Raw genomic sequence first — 22,645 nt, 5'->3', positions numbered from 1 at the left:
TAATAGCTTCACAGGTTGTTTTCTTTCCATGTACAAGAGAAATGGCAGTGCAGGACCACGTGATGGCATCTGGGCAACTGTGAGACCACTTCAGTTCCTCCTGGCACTTTGAAGAAGGTCAATCAAGTGCCAGTGTTTGACCAGGGACCGTGTAAGTGAGGCTGTGTCTCAAGCAATGTCAGCTCTAGGACACGATAAGCATTGCTGAGTGCCTGTCACTGGAACACCCCAGCCAAGATAGCTTTTCTATTCTCTACCGTTCTGATAAAACAAATATTTCCATTGACTGAGTGCTGTTTCCCCACTGCAGCCCTTTCTCCCTCCTCCTGCTATTGTCTGGCCAGCTCCCACACCCCCCAGAACAATAGCCTAAGCCCATTTCAGTGTGGCAGCAAGGCAGCAGCACTTCACAGCACTTTATGTGAGCACAGGGAATGCAGGAGCTGGTGAGGGGCAGCCATGTTACCTAGTTCTTCCTCTTCCAGCTTCCACAAATGGTGTCCTTTTCCTCAGCTGCTAAATAAATTCAACACAATTCCAAGATCTTTACCCATCACATAAAAGGAAGGTGTTTACTGGGGTGATAAACAACCAACTCCGTGCCTCCATCAGGTAGGACTAAAAAGGATAAGAAACCACAGAACCACAGACTTGTTGAGATTGTCAAGGACCTCTGGAAGTACTCTGAAATGCCTAAATATTACAAGTAGAGCTGAACACAGTATAAATACCCAGCTAAAGCAGGCTTGAGACCACTGCTTAGAAATGCACGAGAGCACGAACAGTACTGCTTGCTGTTTGTTTTGGTAAGAAGACTGGTGTCAATGCGGTTGTTGCACAGGGAGTGAGAAATCATACAGGAGCAGATGCAGACACCCTCTTACAGCCCCCAAATTTGGGCTGAGTTAGGGATATAGTTTAAGAGCCATTGTGGTTTAAGAGCTAGTAGCTCAGGGCTCCCCTGGCTGTACACTGCATGGTTGTCCCACAAGGAGAGCCCATAGGACTCTGGAAGCATTTTCCTGGCTTAACAGACATGGGACAAGCTGACTCCAGTCTGCACAAATATTAGCAAATGGGAAAAGAAAGAAGCAGACTGGAGAAGTCTGCCTGGAAGAGCACAAGCCCAGAGAATCGACTGCTCCAGCCTCTCTGCACACCACTTGCCCAGCCATATATTGTGCATTCAGCTCTCAAAAACCACAGATTATCACTGGGAATCCACATCCTCCACAGCACCCAGGATGTGAGTGATGCTGCATTTTGCTGCAGGTGAAGGACTGAGACCTGCTTGCAGGGATCTTCCTCAGCCTTTTGCTGTCTGCAGCTTCCAGATGGAATTGCTGTCTGCCTGGTGTGCAGCCCCTTCCCACCCACGCACATTCCTTTCCAGCAATGCTGCTTTCTTTGGCTTATCATTCTTATCTTTTTCTCAAACTGACTTAACTGGTGCCTTTAACTCTTGATGTTATTTGTTGGTCCCTCTGATATCCCTTGTTTATTCTAAAAGCAGTCACAGCCTAAAGCATTACATTTCAAACTAGCATCCAAACTGAGGAAGGTCTCTGCAGTTGCAGTGTGATCATGCTGGCTCCATGAGCTCACCCACCCTCCATAAAGCACAAGGCATGACAAGGTGGGTTGCACTTTACCAGCTGCAGAGCTGTCTAAGTCCAAGTAACACACAGCCAAGGTTCTTCCAGGAAGGACAAATCTGGTTTTAGTAAGCTTCTTTGAGACAAAGAAGCTGCATCCTCCTAGCAGTCTGCTTCCACTGCAGTTATTGCTCTCTGTGTCTCAGTGTGGTTAGCTCAGCTCACCATATACACTGCATCCACTCTGGTTGTACAAGAACAGCTCACCTGTCCCTGGAACAAACACTTGTGACATGGCCACACCATGGGCCAAACCCCCACACGAAGCAGACAAGCAGACGGGTGGTGCTTTTAACACATTAACATCTTCTACCAGGGGAAATGCTGGAGTATTTTTAGCAAAGCTCCAGAGTTCGTCTCTGCACTGTTTTGGCCTTTTTTGGAATTTTTAACTTTGGAAACAAATACATTACCCTTTACAATAAACAACACCTACTTTCTTTTATTGTACAATACAAAGAGGACTATAGGCTGTACTCCTGAAGACAATAAAGGAGAAATATAAAACAGTTGCTTTTGACACAGCTTTCCCCTTCGTAAAACCAGGCTGCTCTCTTACTACTTCTCTTATCTCACCTGTCCCACCTACACACTGAGCTTTGCCTTCACTGCAAAATTCCAACCTGAGTTGTTGCTCAGTCCCTTGTTTGATGTGATGCATGTGGGCTCAGTAAGAGGTCAGAGTAGCGTCCTTGCTAACTGCATCCCATGCAGCTGCCCTGCACACACACCACAAAATGCATTTCCCAAGGAAGGTCAGAGAGGGAAGCATCTAATGATGGCACATTTGGTTTCATCCCATGCAAATCCCATCGCAGCATGGTGTCCTCTGCCACGCTGTGCTGTGGGGAGAGCCCAATGACACAGAGCCAGGGAGTGAGGAGGAGATGGAGTCTTAGCAAAACACAGCAACAGGAAGTGACACAAGGCGAGTCTGAAGACTGAAAGGGGATTGCATGCAGTGAGGGAGGGCTGCTCCTTCTCTCTTCTTTACATTCCAATTCAAATTGTAGCTCTTTCCTCCTCTGGTCCCCATGGGAAACAAGTCTCCTGGGACATAAACAGTGGGAGAGGCTCCTGCGGCCATCAAAGGAGAATGAAGTCCATCAGCTGCCACCAGCTAAGGGAGAGGAGAACAAGTTGTGTCTGTACCAGTTCTTCTCTTCCTCCTCTTCAGAGCCCACGGCCACTGCTTCTGGAGTGGGGGAGGAGACAGGGCACGGGGCAGTGGGACTCATCTTTCAGGCAGCAACACGAAGAAGATGGCCTTGAGGAAGTGCCCAAAGCTGCAGACGGCGGCCACGAGCCAGTGTGAGCGGAGACTGGGGTCGGTGCTCACCACGCACTTGGTGATGTCTGCCTGAGGAGGGGGAGCAGAGGTCAGTGGCCATGCCCAGACCCACCCGGCCACTGTGCACCTCAAAACAAGCCACGCCTGGGGAAAGGAATGCTACAGGAGGATCAGCAAGCATTTCCATTTTCAACAGCAAAATAAAAGAAACTTTCCTCCCTTTCCCAGGAGAAGCCTTGGCAATAACAGCCTTCCCATCCCTTTCTGCAAAGCACGATGCTTCCCTGAGGTTGTCCTGTTTAATATCAGCTCAAGTTGCTTGCACTTTTTCTCTTGCCTTAATGTTTTATTTGGAACTCGTTCAAGGAAGTAAACCCATGATTTAAATCACGAGCAATGCAAGCTTTGTTTGTGGGAATGTGTCTGCTGGCTGCGGTGCTGCCCGGCACACGGGCCAGAGGTATGGATTGCTGGGCAGCCACTGTCAGGTATTGACAGGAATGGCAGCCAGTGATGAACAGAAATAACAATGCAGTCAATTCATGGAGATTTGATCTCAGCTGGGAGGGGGAGGAGAGAGCAGAAAATATCTGGAGGGTAAAGCGAACAGGACAGAAGCGGATAGAAAGTTACATCTTCCAGGAGGGGTAAGCAAATTTTCATTTGCTTACCTGCAATTTTGCCTGCAAAATTTGTGTTGTGGTTAAACATCAGCCAAGCAGAAGGAACTATGGGCTGCAGCTCTGTGATACAGGGCGCACTGTTACTGTATCAGTTTGATGAGGTTTTCAGATATACCAGGGACTGTAGGGTGGCAAAAGCGAACCAAAACTGAGAGACAAGGAGGGCAAATATCCATTGGCCTCACAGCTTTCTCTTTACACCGTGGCCTGGCAACCAGCCCTCCTCTGACTGGAGTACTATGTCCAGTCCTGAGGCCCCAGAAGATGACGGATGCAGAGCTGTTAAAGGAGGTCCAGAGGAGAGCCACAAAAATGATCAGAGGGCTGGAAAACCTATCCTATAAAGACAGGCTGAAGGAGCTGGGCTTGTTAAGCTTAGAGAAGAGAAGGCTGTGGGGAGACCTGATTGTGTCCTTTAAGTAGTTGAAGGGAGCATAAAAGCAGGAGCGAGCTTTTTGCACAATCTGATATTGATAAGACAAGGGGGAATGGTTTTAAACTAAGAGAGGGGAGACTTAGGTCAGATGTTAGGCAAAAATTATTTACTCAGGGGATGGTGAGACCCTGGCACTGTTGCCCTGAGTAAAGTCCCTTCCAACTCAAATCATTCTGTGATCCTATGACTGAGAAGAGTGCAGCTCTCCTTGAAGAGAGAAACGAGGATCACTGAACATCCCAATAATTTTTTCCAGTGTTCCCACCTGCATTCAAGTTGCCAGTGAGACACACTTGAGCAATCTTGGCAATAATTAGAAGAAAACAAGAGGGTAGACACAGGGACAAAGTGAACACAGCATCGTTAACTGATGCCAAAATCATGTACGTGTGGAAGGTCTGATAATAGAAGCCCCAGGAAGCCTGAAGGCTGGCATGCTGCGTTACCATGCTGCTTTGGGGTCTCTGAGCTCATACACACCCAGCAAGGAGAGATGGCTTGAGTAGGGAGGAGTGGATAGCAGCAGGAAGCTGAATCAGCATGGGGAATTCCTGGGGTGAATAGCAAGGTAGGGAAATGCTGCAGCTGTAAAAGTCTTCACACTCAGTGCCAGCAGAGCCCACGGCTCCCTGTAAGCCAGAGCCTCATGGCAATCAGTGCTGGGTGAATACACCTGGTGAGTGGCAGCTACAGAGATGGCTGATGTGAGATGAGCATCACCTGCTCTGTGCTGATGTAATGAGCTCTTTGTGGCCAGCTGAGAGGAGCCATGCTCAGCAGCACCTTGAGCCTGGTACTGTGCTCACTTAGATAAACACAACTGCTCAGCTGTTTAACAATTGCCTTGGTTATTATAATCCAAACAAAGCATACCAGATAAGGCACTGAAACTGAAAATTTCAAAGCCGCTTAATTAAACAGGCCTTTGTGAGGCACTGATAAGCTGCCACAGTGACAGTTTGATCTCTGCCTGTTATTTATTCATTGAACAAGTTCAGGTCTCAAGCTCTTCTTTGGAGCAAACATCCATAGCAGCTGCTAAAAAACCTTTCTACTCCCCTGCAAAGCCACTGCTGAGGCTGCGAACGCTCCTTGGGAAGAGATGGTACCCCCATGAGTTAAATGTTTTTTCTTTCTCCTAAGTGGTGTTGGGCTTGTGTGGTGTTGGACCATGGCAGTTAGAGGCCTTCTCCACCCTATAAAATATGGGACTGTGGGGCCGTAATAGATCATATGGGCCCCTACTGCTGAGCAGAGGCTCTCCTGGCACAGCCTGGAGCACAGAGGTTCCTCTTGGCAGCCCAAGCAGGTGTGTGGGGGGGCCATGTGCACAGAGGAAAGGCGGACGCCAGGCCAAGACAAATCAACAGCAGTGAGGTCAGGCAGCAGATGAAAGGGGCTCCAACACAGAGCCACTTCGTCTGGCCCTTCAGGGAACAGGGCTGGAAAATGTCATGCTGCAGTGCCTAGATGAGAGGAACAACATTCAGGGAAACACAGCACAAAGGCACAGGGATGAGGAGACTTTCCCCTCAGCTGAAGGAGCCACTTGTTTCTGGAGGGAAGCTATCTCGTCTGTGCAGCCCAGAGCTGCTGATAAGTGTGCTTACAACAGGAGGCAATCAGCACCAGCCAGCAGCTTTCACAGCTTTCTTGTCTGATCAAGGGCTTCCCTTTCCTAGGGCCGGATCCTGAGAGCAAGCAGCATGGCTTCAGCAGCACCAGGGCAAATGGAATGGCACTCGAGTAGAAATGGCTGCACCAGGAGCAGATAAGGACAGGGCTCTGCTCCTCAGCTGCTGAGAGCCCGTTCTGGGCAGAGGATGGGCTCCGTGGCTTGCGTGCTATGCAACAGACTTTCCAAAAATATCCATTTGGAACTATCAAACTCTTTGTTTTGAAGTCTAACAACACACCACAAAAATTAAAACAAGATGTTAACTTATCTGAACGTACATGGTTCACCAGAACAAGGAAGCAACTTAGTTTGGAAACTAGAGGGAACACATTCCTATGCAACATTCCAATTTTAAGGAAACTTTTTTTTTTTCTTCCCCCCAAAGGAAAAAACTGTTTCAGAGAAAACATTTCAACCAGCCCCACAGGTGCTCAGAATAAACGTCACTGATGGGCTGAGGTGGGGATTTTAGGTACAGGAACAGTGCAGCTTGGCGAGTTCTTTTCCATGGCATCCTCTCCAGTACCTCAGCACAATTATTTGTGCAGACACAAAATGAAACAAGTTGGGGCATTCAATACAATGGTTATCTTCAGCCCAGCCAATCAGCCCACTGGCCCCAAGGTGGCAGCTTTAGAGAGAGCAGGGATGACCAAAGGTGGCAATGACACTTAGGTGGCAAGGGATCCAAAATCAGGACATCACTACCTTTCCAGCTGCCACCCATCATGCACATCACCCTGCTTCTGACCCTGCCATGGCTCAGCCATCAGCTTGAGCTCCTGGAGAGGTCACTGGTGAGGTGTCTGGCTATTCCACAGCACCTAAATAAAGCTCTTACTCCAAATTGTTTTCCACAGGAACACTGTATTTCCCATGGGCTATAGAGAGAACCACGGAAATCAAACATTGGGTGATGGCTCCTGTTCACTGTCTGCCTGCTCCAGTGAAATTCAGGACAGGAACAGAAGAGGCATCAGGGGGTGAGGACTGAATTAGTGCATAGCAAGCTGAGGACCAGAACAGCTGACACTGTTGAGAACAGGGTGAGGAGATGGTAACAGAGCTATGAGCCTAGCACAGGAACAATCTCAATGTTATTCTACTACAAGATGCATTAACTGGGCTGTTTCCTGGTCTGCCCATGGGGAAGCAAGCCAGACCAGCCAGCATCTCTTACCCAGCCTCCTCGCCTCTTCAGCCACGTCACCAAGGTCTTGCGGACAAACTCTCCCAGGCAGTCCACAATGGTGTGGACCATGGCTGGCTGTGCATGACGCACACAGTCCACTGCCAGCCCCGCTGCCACGGCGTAGAGAGACACCACCTTGCCCCATGTTATGCCTGGGAAAAGAAGAGAGGGTGCTCACATTTACACGGATCAAAGGGCAAAACCCTCTGCTATCACAGGTGCCCACTTTGTAAGCATGAGGGTTTGAGTCTGACTGCAGCTGTGGTCCTGCATGCTTTTCTGTAAGTGATTAAAACTGGGCATGCTTTGACCACTGCTTAGCCACATATGTGCAGCTTTGGAGGAAGCAGCCCACAGATACAACCCAAAGACATACGAACATTCCTGTTTGGTTTTTTTCTAGATCAGAGGAGTCTGTTCCAAAGTGACAGACAGAGCACACAAGCAATAAGCATCTGCACATTCCATTCTGCCATGACAAAGACCAAACAAGGGAAGTAGAGCTATGGGTTCAAGACAGTTGGAGTCCTCCTGGACTCCATCTCCAACGAGGTAATTCCACGAGCATTTCACAGCTCACACCTGTCCCACCAAGGTCAGTGCAGCCAGCTGTGCCAGCCAGCTATCTAATCTTCCTAAAGCAGAGCTTCCTGCCAGGCTGGCCTGCCTGCAGCAAGAGCCCCATGGATGCTGTCCCAGCAGCAGCCATCTCCGTGCAGCACTGGCAATCCATGCCCGGGCTGTGCTCTGGGCACCAGCCAGCTCCAGGGTATTCCCATACTGAGCCAACACCACAGGGTGTAAATCCTCCACATTCAGGCATCACAGCTGGCAATCTCTGATCAGGCTTTTAACAGGAGCAGCAACCTGGGAACACAGCCCTCTGAGTGCACACGGCACAGGGGTATGTGGATTTCCTTTGGCTATGCTGGGAAATTTGCTTTATAGAGAAACTATTCAAATATCAGCCACAGGAATGGTTTGTTACGCTGACAAATATCCATTTGCTGTTCCAAAAAAGCAGTTCTTCCACTCATGACTAATGCGACATCAAAATCTAGCAGCAATAATAACCCACAGCAGCGTCCTGTGATGCTCTGTTCTCCATAGGCACTGTCCCCAGGATCATAGGAAGTTATTGATAAAGTGGCTGTTATTTTCCTGGAGGTGTTCCAGAACCAACTGAGGGATGTGGGCAGCGGGCCTGGTGGGATTGGCTAGGGCTGGACTTGGGGATCTTAGGTGTCTTTTCCAACCTCTGCTATTCTATGAATCTATGGTTCTAATACACAGCAAAGCAGTTTGCTGTATGGACACGTTGGTCCAGCTCCAAGGAAGGATGGAGGGAAAGCTTCTTCAGTTCTTGCCTTCCCCACTGATCAACGATCCTTCCTGCAGGCTGTTGGATTCTAAATATTTCAGGGGGTAAAGCCCTCCCCAGCACAGGGACAGAGTCCTCCCCTTCACATGAATGACACAAACTGGCAGCAATGCTTGTCGAAGAGATGGATGTGAAGGGCTCAATGGTCAATTCCCATTTCCTCTTCTTTACAGAGCACTCTATAAGGATCAAATCAATCCCCGAGGCTGCTTCCTGGTAAACCTGAGCTGCAGGGGTAGGGGAATAGGAAATCCCCTCCCTCCTGATTCCTCCATGCCAAAGCTTCTGTCACTGCTGCTGGAGGCAGGGTGGCAGCAGCTGGATGCATCTGCACCAGCTGGAGATAATTGGTCCTGAAGAGTGATTAAAGCAGAAAATTCCCTAAAATTTCTGCCCACAGAGGTGGAACAGAAGAAAATGCGACAAGCCACTTAGAAAGTGTTTTTAAAAGTAAGAAATACAAGTTGCAGCCTCAAGGCCAGCCTTGGAGCTGGAGGTATGTAAACACTGCAAGCCCAAGGGAAAATGAATTAGCAGGAAAGAGCTGTTCTTGAATGCATTCCCACTGCATGTCAGCGAGCCCAGGGGAGCGTGTGGCCACGCAGCCCCCAGCACTGTGCTGCCCAAGCACTCAAACTGCCCTCATCCCACTCACATCCATCTGACCTGCCAGTCAGACCTCAGAGAAACATAATCCAGTGCTATGTTTCAGCAGCTTGGAGGATGAGTCAGGCTCAGTATGCTCTCCTCTGGTGGAGAAAAAGGTGCCAAGAGGGATGTACACAAGGCAGGGAGCTCATAAAGCCTGCAGGGTGTGGCAGCAGTGAGGTGCATTGCTAGCAACATTCCGGCTGCAGGGAGGTATGTTCTCTTGGCAACCTCATGCATCCCTGGTCCTTTTTGCACAGGGCTCACTGCAGCCCAAGCACTGTTAATTAGGAGCTTACCAGCACCCAAAACCATAAAACCAATATAATCATAGAACCATAGAATCACTGAAGATGGAAAAGACCTCTAAAGTCATCTGGTCCAACCACCAACCCATCCCCACTATGCCCACTGACCATGTCCCTCGGTGCTACATCTACACAGCGGTGCTAAGCAGGGGGGTGCAACTGTCCTCTTCAACAGGACAGGGTAAAAATCTCACATTCCATTGCTGGACAGGCAATGCAAGTGACTGATGGGCTCCTCAGATCGTCTTGGAACTGCAGTGTCAAACTGGAGCTGTTTTCTTAATAAACTGGACAGTGAAAAACACGGTCAGATGCTTTAGTCATTGGTAACTGGCTTGAAAATTCAGGCTGCATTCGAGCTCTCTCATTTCCTTCACCCATTAAGAGCCTCTTTCCTCTGAACTATGAAAAAAACAAAAAAGAGAAGTGTCTGGCTGTCACTGATCTGCTGGATTTAACATTAAATGCTGAGTCTTGAGACTGCTGCTAGGACTCATGAATGTTAAAATCAGTGAACTCTTCCCCCTCCACTATTCAGCAGCCTTCTAGCAAGAGAAGCTACAGTAATGAATTGACAAAACCTACTGAAGCACTGCCTCAACCTCACAACCACAGGCTGTTCTGCTGGTTGGTATGAAGCAAAGATGGGAAAAAAGAGAAACCAGAACATGCAGAGCAATGTAAGGTTGAAATCCATGCCTGTGCACAACCACCTGCTGGAGGCTAATGCAGCACTGAGTCCCCAGCAACCACAGCAGAGCTTTAGCCTGGGCTCCTACAACATCCCCAAAGCTTCCCAATTGCCACCCTCAAAGGACTGAGTCTGCAGCCTTACCACCTCAAAACCCCCAAGTTTGGGCCAAGAGATAAAATAGCCAGCTTTACTTCCAACAACAAATGAAACAAGACCACAACATTTAAGACCATTCAAGCTTCTCATGCGACTCCTGAGCTTGGAACTGAAGAACAATGAGTGCATTTCTCAACAAATGCACACTGTCAGTGCATGAGGTGAGGCTCCCAGCAGCCAGCAGAGCTTTCTCCCAGCACATGGCATGTTGCTCTGCCTGGAGCCATCCAGCTTTCTGTTTAATTCCCCATGTCACTTGGGATGTGGGCTGGTAAAGATGCAGTCAGCTGTGCTTAGCTAAGAAGATAACCTACTTGCCTGTGCTGCAAATACTCACACCTGCAAACCTGACCTCTGTTTTTCAGGGCAAATAAAGCTCAGCACTGAAATGACAAGACCGTCCTTTGACATGGCAACACTCAGACATGCCTGCCATGTTTGCCTGGCTCAGAGGAGAGCGGTCCTGCCTCTGAGCACAAGGCAGCAGCTGGAAGCAGCAGGCTCCATTGCAGCCCTGGCTGTCGCTGGGGGAAAGGAAGCCAGAAAGAGGGAACTCCCTTGTGATGAGTTAGCTCTGGCTCCCAGCACCAGCAGCATGAGCTGGAACAAGGGAGGCTCCCGTGTAATGAACCTGCTCCGGTTGCCAGCGGTGAGCAAAGGAGCTTGGAATGAGCGACTCCCTGTGCGATGCGGTAACACCACCTCCTACAGAGGCAGGGCAGGAGACGGCTTCTAGAACGAGCGAGAAATGCCAGGAGGATGCACAGAATGGGGCACTTCCCTGCCAGAACAACAGAGCACAGAGGAGCTCATTAAATCATTACAGAAGGGCATGCTGCCAAACTGCCCACGGCTCTTTCCTAAACCTGGCCCCACCTCGCAGCCATCCCATAACAGCGGCCCCATCCTGTTCCTGCCCGCCCCAGCCCTGTCTGCCTGTCTGGGCGCGGTACCTGCAGTGAAGATCTGTGCAGCCACGGCCAGGAAAGCATCCGTCACCACCGTCTCCGAGTGCAGCGAGATGTTCAGCTGGCGGGCGATGTTGCGATAGACGTTGGGGCGAATGTATTCCAGCTCATCCCCTGCAAGCAAGCACTTGGGGTCAGCATGCTAGAATCACGGCTTGGACCATCCCTCCATCTGGTGTAAAACAGGCAGCACAGCTCTCAGGGTCACTTAGAAGCAGCCCTGGCACCTTGGTCCTTTGTCCCAGTATCGCTCGCACCCTTCTTTCCCCACAGTCTGAAAGGAACAAAGCCAGCAGCGAGAAAGAGGCGCGTACACCTGTGTGAGCTGTTGGGAGATACGCCCTTTCTCAACCTGTGCAAAAAAAAGTCATGAGATGAGAGTGACTCAGGCGTGCTGGAGGCTGACAGAAACCAGGAATCCACCTGGAGCCACGCTGCACTGAGCAGAGACTCACAGCTCAGCTCTTTGTGCACAGAGTGACAGAGCAGAGCTCCTACCCAACTCCCATTTGCCTGCCTGGCTTCCCCAGCAAAGTTCCTGGCACACACAGGGTGTGCTTTCTACCCAGGTTGGTTTTTCCCCAGCTGGGACCCGATTGGTGGTGTCAGGTTAGCTTGAAGATCAAGACAAAAAGAGCAAGAGCAAACAGAGAACATCCTCCTAGCAGGCTTGTGCTGCAGCATCAGCAGCGCAGCTTTCCTCTGCAGTCTAACATGCCATCCTGACCAGTACAATCATTAACCGCTATCTCTAATTGTTTCACCTCTCATGGATATTTAACAAGATGCTGTAGGAGCGTTACACGATGTGAGCATGGCATGGGACCAAAGCCTTGCATGCACGGAGGTTCTCATTTGGCCATCTAGATGAATGCTCATCCTTCTGCATAGGAGGACCCAGGGGAAGAGGAGAGCTGTCACGGCCCCTAGACATCCATAGAGTCACTCGAGCACCCTGACTTGGGTGGGATCCGTAAGGACCATCGAGTCAATGTCACTGCAGGGCCAAGGTGGCTTTTCCCAGCCAGAGGGCAACCGAGCACCCAGAGGATGGCATTAAATGGGAACTAGGAACAAAGGCATCATCCCATCAGGGGTTTGTTAAGCAGCAGCTGCTCAACTTGAATTCATAGAACTATTCCCCAGCACTCAGCACAACATGAGCAGAGCCCGTCTTCACCGGAGGCCACAAATGAATTCTTCTGGCCCTTTGTGCCCGAGGCATTGTTCCACATGGGCCAAGGAAAGAGGAAACCCTGAGTCTGCATGGCCAGGGCTGATAAGAGGCACCATTCCTTACATCCTCAGCAGCTGCTCTGGCCCTGCAGGGAGCACACAGCCTTGTCCCCAGCCCAGAAGGGTGACTGGGACATGCTTTGGGCTGGGCTTAGTGCCTGCTGCTGCTGCTGCAACCTCTGGTTCAGGTACACCAGACCTATGCCACATGTGGTAGGTTAGTCTGAGATCTCTTGGCCATATCATTTGGTTTCACCACCTCTGACTATCCTACTAAGAAGGACAACTCCTCCTTCTTGCTGCATGGGAACTGAGCAAGCCATGGCTCTCTCCAAGCAAATTTGCTCAGAGAAGCGCAGAGTTCCCATAACTGTCAGCCAAGCCTCTCCATCTGGAGGAGAATCATTGGTAGCAGAGTCACCCAGGAGACGCCTCCAGACGCAGGCTGCCACCTGCTCGCCCTTCAGTGTCCTCCTGGCCTCCCACAGAAGATCTGGCTCAATCCCAGCCCAGGAAAAACTGGGGAGACAAAGAGGCAGCCAGGCTGACAGATGGACAAAAACAACAGAAGATTCAGCATAAGAGAGAAAATATGTAAAAGAATAGTAATTTAATAAAAGCCAGCCAAAAGAAAACCATGTATGCTTTAAAAACAGATTTGGGAAAACATCCAAAAGAACTAGAAAGAGGAGAAAGTGGGGGAACCAGTCTGGCCCTGAATTGGTTGGGCTCAGTTAAAAGTTGCTTCACCAGACTTATTTGAACTTTGGTATAATTAAATCAGATGCAAATGCCAATGGTAGTTTCCAAGCCAAATGTGAACTGATATTCCAACCTGCAGGCAAAGAGGAGCAACCCTCCTAGAACCAGAGTGCTGGGATCCAGAGCAGAGTGCTTGACTTGAGCGCACAGGTTGAAGCCTAAAGCCAAAGGTAGGCAATGGGCAGCAGCCAGAGGATACTTGGGCTGCAGGCACTGCTCCAGAGCTGCTCCCACAGCCATGTCAAGAACACAGCTGAGTGCTCTGCCAGGGCAGCTGCTGGGTGTCCACAAGTGCCATGATTGAAGAAGTCTCCACTGCCCTGTGCTGCTGGGCACAGACAGCCATCCTTATTGTCCTGCATCACAAGGCTTAGTTTGGTGCAGAGGTCCCTGTATCAATGATTGGTACACTGCCCCAAGCATGGAAGATTCTGCAGCTGCCCCAGTGACCAAAAACAAGAAAAGGTCTTGCTAAATGACTGGGGTAGGGAAAGGTGAAGAGACACACTAACACACTGCCACTGAAAAGCAGTGTTATAAAATCTTTGATACACACATCTAAGCATTAACCTTAATTAAACATCCCTGCAGCTGGGTGAGCAATCACCTCTGTGAGCTGCTGATGAAGCCCAGGCATGGAGCTGCCAGGATCCCACCAGTGCCTGGAGAACCACCACAAGCCTTGTTCAAAACGCCAAGCTGAGAAAAACTACAGAGAGAAACAAAACTCTTACACAAATGCAATTTTACACAGTTAAACATCGTTTGCTGTTGGGGCTCAGAACCACAGTGCTGAGCAATGACCCAAAGGATGAAGGACGTGCAAACCAAGGAGCTGCCCAGGAGAGATTCCCAAGCCCACACCACATGCAGGGACTCACCCAGGCGCAGCAGGATGGCAGACACCTCAGCCAGTTTGCCACCAGGCACCGGGGTATTGTGCTCAGGTTTGCTCCAGCTGACGCCTGCACGGATCAGCCTCGAGTTGATGTAATCCCTGCAGAGAGCCTTGGCTTGGGACACAAGCTCCTTGTCGGTGGGAGACCTGTCGAACACCTCCATCACCTCTGCAGCAAAGACGGAGGAGCGACGCAGCACTTCCATCCTTGCAGCAAAGCCACCCAGCTCCAGGCTGGGCTGAGCCTTAGGGAGGTAACGATCCGCAGGGCTCCGTCACAGCTCCCAGGAACTGCTCTCCCAAGGACAGTTTTTCATTTTACCTGTTGAATAAGAGCATCTCTAAGTTCTCCAGAACTCCTATTCAGGTATCACGCCTTACAGTTACACTGATGTTGGTAGTACCATATATGCAAGAGTGGCTGCATCCTCTGCCCCTGGCTGCTCCGACCCCACCAGCAGTATGGCCCACAGCAGTTCCCAGCCACTGAGGTGTTTTCCCTTTATCCATTCACACTCAGCAGCCCCAGAATCACACTGCAGACAGACTGGATGGTCAGACACGGAAACAATTCATAGGACGCGCAGACAACCTCATCTTGTTTCAATTAAACTGGAAAAAAAACCTGAATCCCAAATACCAGCTGCAGCAACCTCAGCCAGAGAGACATTCCAGCGCAGTGGGGCATGGATCTGTCTGCAGGAATGGCACTAATGGACAGCACAGGAACAGAGAGACAGGAACATCTGAGATATCCCACCGGCCCTTGGCCGTGGTGGAAGACCTGGTCCTTATCACATTCTCAGAAGGGGTTTTGGTTCTGCAGCTTTTTCTGTTTTTAGAGCACCATACATATTGCTATTCAAAATGCTTCAGTAACAGGAAAAAACTGGAAACCACTTTCTAGAAAAATGTTCCCAGGTGTGAATGGCTAAAGAGAAAACCCAGAACTTCTTCAGCCACCTGAATTCATCTTGGTCTTTCTAACCCACTGCTGCTCTGGGAAGCAAACTCAGACCTAAGGCTCTGCCCGGGTGTCAGCCAATGCATTTCTCGGTCCTCACTGTTGGACAGCTGCTTACAATAACCAATTTCAGACTAAACAAAGCCAGTTACTTTTGCTCTTCCCAATGAAAAATATATTTACCCCTCATGCTGTGCTCTGGTCCCCCTCCGTGTCTCCTGATGGGATGCTTCGGTGCTCCTCCTGCAGAGCTGGGTCAATGGGTGTAGGGTTCCACCGCCCCACTGTGCCCCCATCCCCACATCCCACTGACAGCCCTGGGGCTCGCCGCGCTGCTTTTAAGGGACCCAGAGGCAGAGGAAAGCTTCTAGCTTTAGCCTTGTAAGGAAGATGAAATAACCGGGAGGTGGGGTTGCGGGAGCCGGAGAGCTGCGCTTCCTCCTCCCCTTTCTGTGCTCTTAAGGAGGTTCGCTGCAGAGCGATGTCGGGACTACGCTGCTGGAGTGAGCAGGGAGTGCTGGAATGGGAGGGGGAGGCCATGCTGCAGCCATCCCCCAGCCCTCAGCTATGGATTCCTATTACAGAATCATTAAGGTTGGAGAAGATCCCTAAGATCCCCAAGTCCAACTGAGCCTCATGTCGCTGTGCCCACTGCCCACATCCCTCCGTGCCACATCTCCACGGCTCTGAACACCTCCAGGGATGGTGACCCCCACCTCCCTGTGCAGCTGTGCAGTGCCTCACTGCTGTGTCTGAGCAGAAACGTTTCCTGCACAAAAGAAATTCTACCAGCCCAAGAAAGAAGAATCTGTAGGTTAGTGAGTAAGCTGCATCCATGCCAACAGGAGCTGCCCATCCCTGACCCACTCCTTCCCTGCAGAATGCACTCTGTGGTCTCCTGAACAACCATATTTCTGCCCTTGCAACTCGAATGGCCGAACAATCATTAAAAATGTTGCCTAAGCTACAGCAGCTGATGGCTTGAAACAGAAGTTCTATTTAAACCGCTCCTATTCAGCAGAGCCCTGAAACAAAGATGAGGGCTTAAATATCAGTATTGCTTAACTAATGATCATGTTTGTCAGAATTCTGGCAGGCGTGCAGGTGCCACACATCCTCCCTGCTCTCCTGGGTGCCAATCCCACCCCACGTGTTCCCTGCCTGCTGTCACACCAAGAGATGCCTCTCTAGATGATAGTACATGAAAGGTCAGCACGCAGCACTGAGCCGGCCATGCAGGAACAATGCTGCAGCCCAGGGAGCTGCTGGTGTCTGCTGAGCTCCTTTGTCCATAACACGTTTAGGCTACAACATTTAGAGGCTAAACCTATACTGGGGAATCCCTCGTGGCAAAGGACTACCAGAAAATGGCACTGAAACACTTATCTCACCCCAAAACACTGTTCCCATTTGTAGGCATCCTTGGCATGGCAGTGTTTTGGCTCCATCATTACAGCTCCTGCCTATCTATCTCAGATAGGGAGGATCAGAAAAGCTTGGAGCACTCATTTCCTACAATAAGAGCACAAAAGAGACAGGACTACACCTCATTAACAGGGCTGCTCTGGCAGAGCACCAGCACCATAATGGTCCTCAGCCTTCCACCATGTCACCCTGACCCTCCTGCATCATCTCAGCCATTCTGTCTTTCCCCACTGCCTTTCCTGCCCTATTTAGCCAGCAGCTCCTGGGTTGCATTGGGAAGGGATCCCTTATTGCTGCGAGTGCCCACGGGGTCATACCATAGGTTTAAAGCCATTGGGAGCACTAACAGGAGGATCGGCAAGATGAGAAGAAACAGCACTTTTCCTACAGAAACATTTTGCCAGCTGCACCAGAAAAACAATACATGGAAGTAGCAGCATAATGGGACCCAAGCAGAACACAGAGGGTTTTTGAACTTTCCCCTTAATTCTGAAGGGCTCAGTTCAGAGCCTCGTGGAACCCAGGCAGTAATTTGCAGTACTCTGTGTAGGAGATTGCCCCAAGCACCTCTCCTGAGCAGCATCTTGCAGTGCTGTGTGTCTTATAGCAGAACAAAGAAGCAGTGTTGCAGGGAATGTTACCTTCCACAGCTTCCAGATGGTTCACCTTCTCAAGTACACAGGTCTGGTGGTTTACACTCATCAGGATTAGCAAGCAATCCATTACTTAGGGATCCGACAGATTATCACTAACACCAGTGTTTTCTTCTCTTAGCTGTCATGCTCACCGCTGGTGTTTGTAGGCACAACTCTCCTGTTATAAACATGCCTATATACGTACATATAGATACATATGTACAAAGACATGCTGTACTCCAGGACTGGGGTACAACCCCATTGAAGGGAAACTGGCATGAATTTCCTATTACTAAGCAGTGCTATGAGCTGAATCCTCATCATCTCCACCCTTGTTCCCAAATTTGATTTCCCAAGAAGAGCACAACCGTTGCCTCTCAGGTATCAAGCCACAGTAAAAGAGCAGCTCCGAGCTGTGGTTCGATAGACACAACTTCATTTTTTAGCACAAACAACGTATTTACATACTGTACCACTAAAATAGAAAAAGCAGAAAGCACTGGATGAGGTCAACATCCCCAAGAGAGCAAAGAGGATTCTACCCTTTCAGTCTCTAAGGCACAAGGGCAGAGGATGAGCCTTGGCCTCACTGCAGCGACCGATCGCTCCCCAGGATGGGCACCAGTCCCACCTCCATGCAGGGATGCTTTCACAGATGCAGACAGGTGAAGGCAGACAGATGCCTCTGCCTGCACTGATCCTGACATCTCAGGAGCCCAAATGGGTGCTGTACTGGCTTGGCAGCATTTATGAGCTCTGATGCATTGATGTGCAGCCTAGAGACACGTGCCGGGGCACAGCAGTGTCCTACACAGGCAGATGGATTGCTGATGGAGCTGATAACAAGGAGAGAGTCTGCCCTGCACACATTTGCATGTCCTAAACATGCCTCAAAGTATTTCTGTATACTCAGGATGCAGCTCTGCTTTTAACTTAAGCCCTTGCTGACTTTTGGAGCTGGGCAGGGCAGCAGAAGGAAACCCTTTCAGTTTTGCCATCAGACAAGTGTCCATGAAGCCACAGCCCTACTGTCACCTCTGCATACAGAAGTGCAGCTGCAGTGATTTGGAACTGCGTGGTGCATTGCACAAGGCAGATGGATGCTGCCAGGAGGTAATCACCAGAGCCTTGTGCAAGAGCAGAGACAGCTCACCACGTACGGCTTTCCCAGTGCTCCCACGATTACAGCTTTCACGAGCTGTGATGGGAGAGACTTAACAAACAAAAACAAAGAAGAGACTACAACTTCTTGTTACCTGACACTGAGCTATCCTGATCGCTTTTGGAGAACAGCCAGGACAAAGCTGCTCCTTCTTCTACCAGAAGGGTGAGTGCCCAAAGCAAGGTTAGCTTACATCTGTTGGCTTTGAACTCCAGAATTTCCCCTACTTGGACTTGGAAAGCTTTGGGCTCAAGCATCTACCTGATTCTGAAAGGCAAGAAAGGAAATTTGAACACAATTTTGAGGAGCCCCAGCACTACCTTCAGTGGGCTCCACAGCACGGCCTGCTCACTTTTCCAGGCTCACTGCAAGAGCTGCTGCTGGTCCTGGGCCACCCGCCTGAGTGCTGCCACGTATCAACAGCTGGCACTGCACGTTGGAATGCCAGCAAACTGCTGGCCAGGTGCTCAAAGCCAACGATGCTCAGGGTGGGCCCACTTCAAACAAAGCATTTGAGTCAATTTTAATCATATTTCAGAATCAGCAAGCAGGAAATCTCGTTTGAGGTCACCGATTTTAATCTGGTTTTGCATTTGTTTCTTGGGTAGGGTGAGTCTCAGCGACTCGCAGGAATTAAGACCTGTTTACTTACAAGTGAGCACAGCTCAGTGCTACATTTCCCCTCTTGGCTACAAAGGAAAAAAATTATGTACTTAAGCAATTCTATAGCTGAAACAAATGAGAAATCTGAACATATTGCAGGTGCTAAGCATGCTGTGTTCTGCTTAGCGTGTTATTTGTGCTTCATGTCACTAGGTGTGTGTCCCCCTGAAGAGTGATCCAAAAGCAATTAGAGATAAATAGAAACAAATGATGTCTTTACATGCTAAATTAAAAGAGCAAACATGAAAAGGCTGTTAGAATTCATGAAGCACCTGAGACAAAACAAAACAAAAGAAAAAGAACACGTTTGATGCAGCTACTGAACTGAGTCAACTGCTGAAATGAATAAGCAGCTTCTGACACCAATGGCCTTTTCCATGGTCCCAGAACCCCAGCCAGCTCAAACCTGAAGTTTTCAGTACACAAGAGGTCAATCAGTTAAACTAGAATTAGGGGAAGCATTTCCAAGGAATGAAGAAATACGTAAAACTGCAGTTCTGGGGGAGGGAGGTATCTCATTCAAGTCACTGCTTTCTGTTGAAGCGAGCAGAGCAATTTTCAAACCCAACAAATGCTTCAGTACAGAACCACAGAATCAAATCATACAATCATTAAGATTGGAAAAGACCACCGAGATCACCAGGTCCCACCACCAACCCATCAGCCATGCCCAAGAAGCTGCAAGCGAACGGTTATTTGTTCTGCAGGAGGGGCAGTGCTGCTTTGCATCATCCCTCGTGGTGAAGACAATTTGAAAGAAGCCACAAACAGTCAGGTCACACACACTGGATTGTATCAGAGAGCAGCAAGCTGTGTGTGCCTGCCCAAGGAGGGAGCACAGCCAGCTGCATGGCTTCCTACTGCAGCTGCAGCAGCTAGCATATCTCCTCTTGGAGGCCTCTGCAGACAAACAGACAGGCTGACAGACAGGCTCTGTGCAGCCCTGCATGCTTCCTGTTGAACATCTGTGGTTTAAGAGACAGAGGTGCCCCTCTACCAGAAGTGACAACACAGGGTAGATGTTCAGTGTGAGTCATTTAACAGGCAGACCTTCTTGATTTAAAAGAAGTGGGAAATGCTTACCTTGAGTCTTGAGAGAAAATCAGCTTTCTCTTGCACATTCCCAAAGCAACTCTACACCCAAGGTCTGGTTTCTCATGTCCTGGTAATCACAGACCAGGATAGAATCAACACACTGCCATGTTTCTTGCTGGCACAGACATATGTCTGGTGTTTTGCTAGGAAAAATATATCTTTGGGATTGAAGAATTTCATTTCTAGAAGGAGCCATGAGATCAGGCCACTGCAATGTGTGAGATCGATTCACTAATTTGCCTGAATTATCACTTAGCCTTGCAGAAATTAACAGAGCTGCCAATGGTTCTTTTGGTCCAGCAAAGGACAGAATTTTGATGCTGGCATGAAGCCCCACATCGGAAAGATGCATAAAGGAATAAGTAGCTCTGCAGCTTCTTATTACACAAGACACAAAAGTTGTCTCAGAATCCTCATCTGAGAAACAGTGCCCTCAAACAATTCATTTTGTGCATCATTCTGTTTAAAAATGTTGCTGGACAAATGCAAGAAAAGAGGAGTCCTCCCTTAACAAAGCATGGGCTGCTGGGTTTCCCTTGCACAAAAGGTCTCAGAGACACTCCACGAGAGCTCATTTCTCAGAATATATATCTCCAAGTAATCAGTTTCATGTGGTGTTATATTTTAGTCTAATGGCATGAAAAGCATGGAGGTTTCACAGAGGAAACCCTGAACTCAGAAGGGGTCAGAAGCATCTCAGGAGAGTGAGTGGGGCTGTGTGGTTCCATGAGAATTAGAGCTGAATGCTCTGTCCCTGGTTGGCCCATCTGCACAGGCGGTGGCAGGCAATTATAGCACATTTCTTTCCTGATTCTGGCTACTGCCATCTTTTTCTCCTCATTTTCTACAGTGAACAACTCCAAATGGATTCCTCCATATCCAGTTTAGAAGGCAGGGAATGAAAGCACGATGTCACGCTGTTGGTTCCAGCAGAGCAGTTTGTTCTGTTTCAAAGAGTAGACACACTAATTTCCATAGCTGTGCCGTGGTTCCAGACAAGGCTGTCTCTTCGAGTGCTCAGTGAGTGCCAGCTCTGTCCCCAGGTGCTGGCTGCTGTGCAGCTCATCCCCTATCACTGGCTCCCATCATTCACTCTGTTAAGCAGGGACACCCTGGGGTCTCCTGCTATCAGCACACGACTCCCAGGGCACTCAGAAGGGACCGGCTGGGAAGGCAAAGTATCCCTGCAGATACATCAGCAGTATCCATTCCTGCCTAAGCAGAGCACCGACGTCTGTGAGGGTTTAGGATTCAGCTTCATCAGCTGTTTTCTGCCGCTGCACAGGAACATGGTTTGGAAGAACAAGTGCTCAGTGCTCTCAGCTTGGAAGCAGCCTGGCTTAATTTGAGGATTAGTCATTGGGAGGGAAAAGATGCTCAGCCAACCCAGAGTCAGCTCCACTTGGAGCTTTACAGCTGCAAGAGCCACTCCTGCTTATTCCACTTTACCAGCAGAACTGGGAGATAAAGGCCCTTCTCTTTGCTGAACACTCAAAACAGTCTTAAGAGCCACGATATCAGCAGGGAAAGAGCCTCGGTATTACAAGACTTGTAGTGATAGAGTCTGCAGGCAGGAACAAGAGTTCTGGAGCTGTAGCAGCCCACTGCAGCTTCCATACAGCTGGGGGAGCTCTAGGAGAACTATAAGAGCAAGTGGGCTTCTACAGCACTCGCTCAGTGTGTTCTGTCTTGATAGGCACAGGTTCCTCTTTGAAGTCATCCTTGCATCTCTTACAAGAGCAAGGTTTAAAGCCTGGAGAAGTTCACAGCTGCCATCACACAGCTGTCACCTCATGCCTAGCAGTGCCTGCGAGGTGGGGTGGAGCTCATCAGCCCTATGCCTAGCACTGAACGAGCACTCGAGGTTTGGAGCGCTATCTTCCACTACTCTGCTTTGCTAAATTCACGTAACGCACTCAAAACCTCCACCATAAAGAAGGCTGACGGGGAAGAACACCCCATTTAACTCCGTCAGCATAGCTGGCGAGTTGAGGCAGGGCTGTTTTGGCACAGCCTAGCATCTGCTGAACAGAAGCTCAGGGCCCAGTCTAGACGGCAGCCGTAAACCACAGCGAGGAGGAAAGCTGCTGGCAAAGCCCAGTCCTTGCTTCCTCCATACAAGCGCGTTCTTCCCCGCAGTTTGGAAGCTGCTCCTGGGAGGGCGATAAATTCAACGTGCTTTTCCTTTCCTTCTCTAGTTTCGCTGCTGAGCTGCTTACCACAGGCACAGCGCTGTTCTGCACCGCTCACCGCCAGCAGCACAGCGCAGAAAAGCACTTCAGCAGTCGGCGTGCCAGCGCCACAGCTCCTCTCTGGACCGAGCCGTGCTTCGTCCAGCACCACGGAGCCCAGCAGGGCCGCGCGCCTCTCCAGAGGCACAGGGCCGCAATCCGTGGTCGCCACCTGGTGGCAGCGACAAAAAACAAAGCGGGGTCGCTTCAGAAACCCGCTCGCCAGCCCCGACCGCTCCCAGAGGCAGCGGTTTGCCGGGCAGGGGCGCTTCTCAAGGCGCTTCACGCCCAAAACGAAGCCAGCGCAAGGCGCAAACGGCCGCTCCTTGCCGCTGCGACCCCCGCACCGCAGCGCACAGCCGGCGCCGCGCGGCGCCACGGGAGCCGTAGTCCGTACCTCCCCTTCCCCTCAGCCCCTCCGCCCGCCCCGCGCGCGGCCCGCCGGGACACGCAGTCCGTACGGGCGGCACCCGCGCGGGGCGGC

General features: G+C 50.0%; 1 protein-coding gene across 4 annotated transcripts; it reads right to left on the bottom strand.

Moving 5' to 3' along the window:
* Positions 1 to 2,070: 2,070 nt before the first annotated feature.
* On the bottom strand, positions 2,071 to 22,487 carry BOK (BCL2 family apoptosis regulator BOK). Of its 4 annotated transcripts, none has more exons than XM_031596467.2 (5): positions 22,150 to 22,487; positions 13,970 to 14,308; positions 11,076 to 11,204; positions 6,924 to 7,087; positions 2,071 to 3,015 (listed from the first exon to the last, which is right to left on the bottom strand). In XM_031596467.2, the coding sequence occupies exons 2-5, from the start codon at positions 14,190 to 14,192 to the stop codon at positions 2,890 to 2,892; spliced, it is 642 nt and encodes a 213-aa protein (XP_031452327.1). In that variant the 5' UTR covers positions 14,193 to 14,308; positions 22,150 to 22,487; the 3' UTR covers positions 2,071 to 2,889. The 4 variants fall into 4 exon arrangements, with proteins under 4 accessions (XP_031452327.1, XP_031452326.1, XP_031452328.1 ...); XM_031596466.2 differs by lacking the exon at positions 22,150 to 22,487 and adding an exon at positions 19,919 to 20,326; XM_031596468.2 differs by lacking the exon at positions 22,150 to 22,487 and adding an exon at positions 15,134 to 15,363 and having other exon boundaries at positions 2,071 to 3,011.
* Between the last annotated feature and the right edge of the window lie 158 nt (positions 22,488 to 22,645).

Source organism: Phasianus colchicus, chromosome 10, assembly GCF_987193195.1.
Source record: "Phasianus colchicus chromosome 10, bPhaCol1.hap1.1, whole genome shotgun sequence".
Classification (NCBI taxonomy): domain Eukaryota; kingdom Metazoa; phylum Chordata; class Aves; order Galliformes; family Phasianidae; genus Phasianus; species Phasianus colchicus.
Note: the sequence above shows the minus strand (reverse complement) of the source record. Positions and strands in the feature narration are given on the sequence as shown.

Coding starts and splice junctions, on each gene's coding strand:
- BOK (XM_031596467.2), bottom strand. CDS start 14,192: ATGGAAGTGCTGCGTCGCTCCTCCGTCTTTGCTGCAGAGGTGATGGAG. Junction 11,205..13,969: donor TGCCATCCTGCTGCGCCTGG/GTGAGTCCCTGC, acceptor GCTTGCTTGCAG/GGGATGAGCTGGAATACATT. Junction 7,088..11,075: donor TGCACAGATCTTCACTGCAG/GTACCGCGCCCA, acceptor TTCTTTTCCCAG/GCATAACATGGGGCAAGGTG.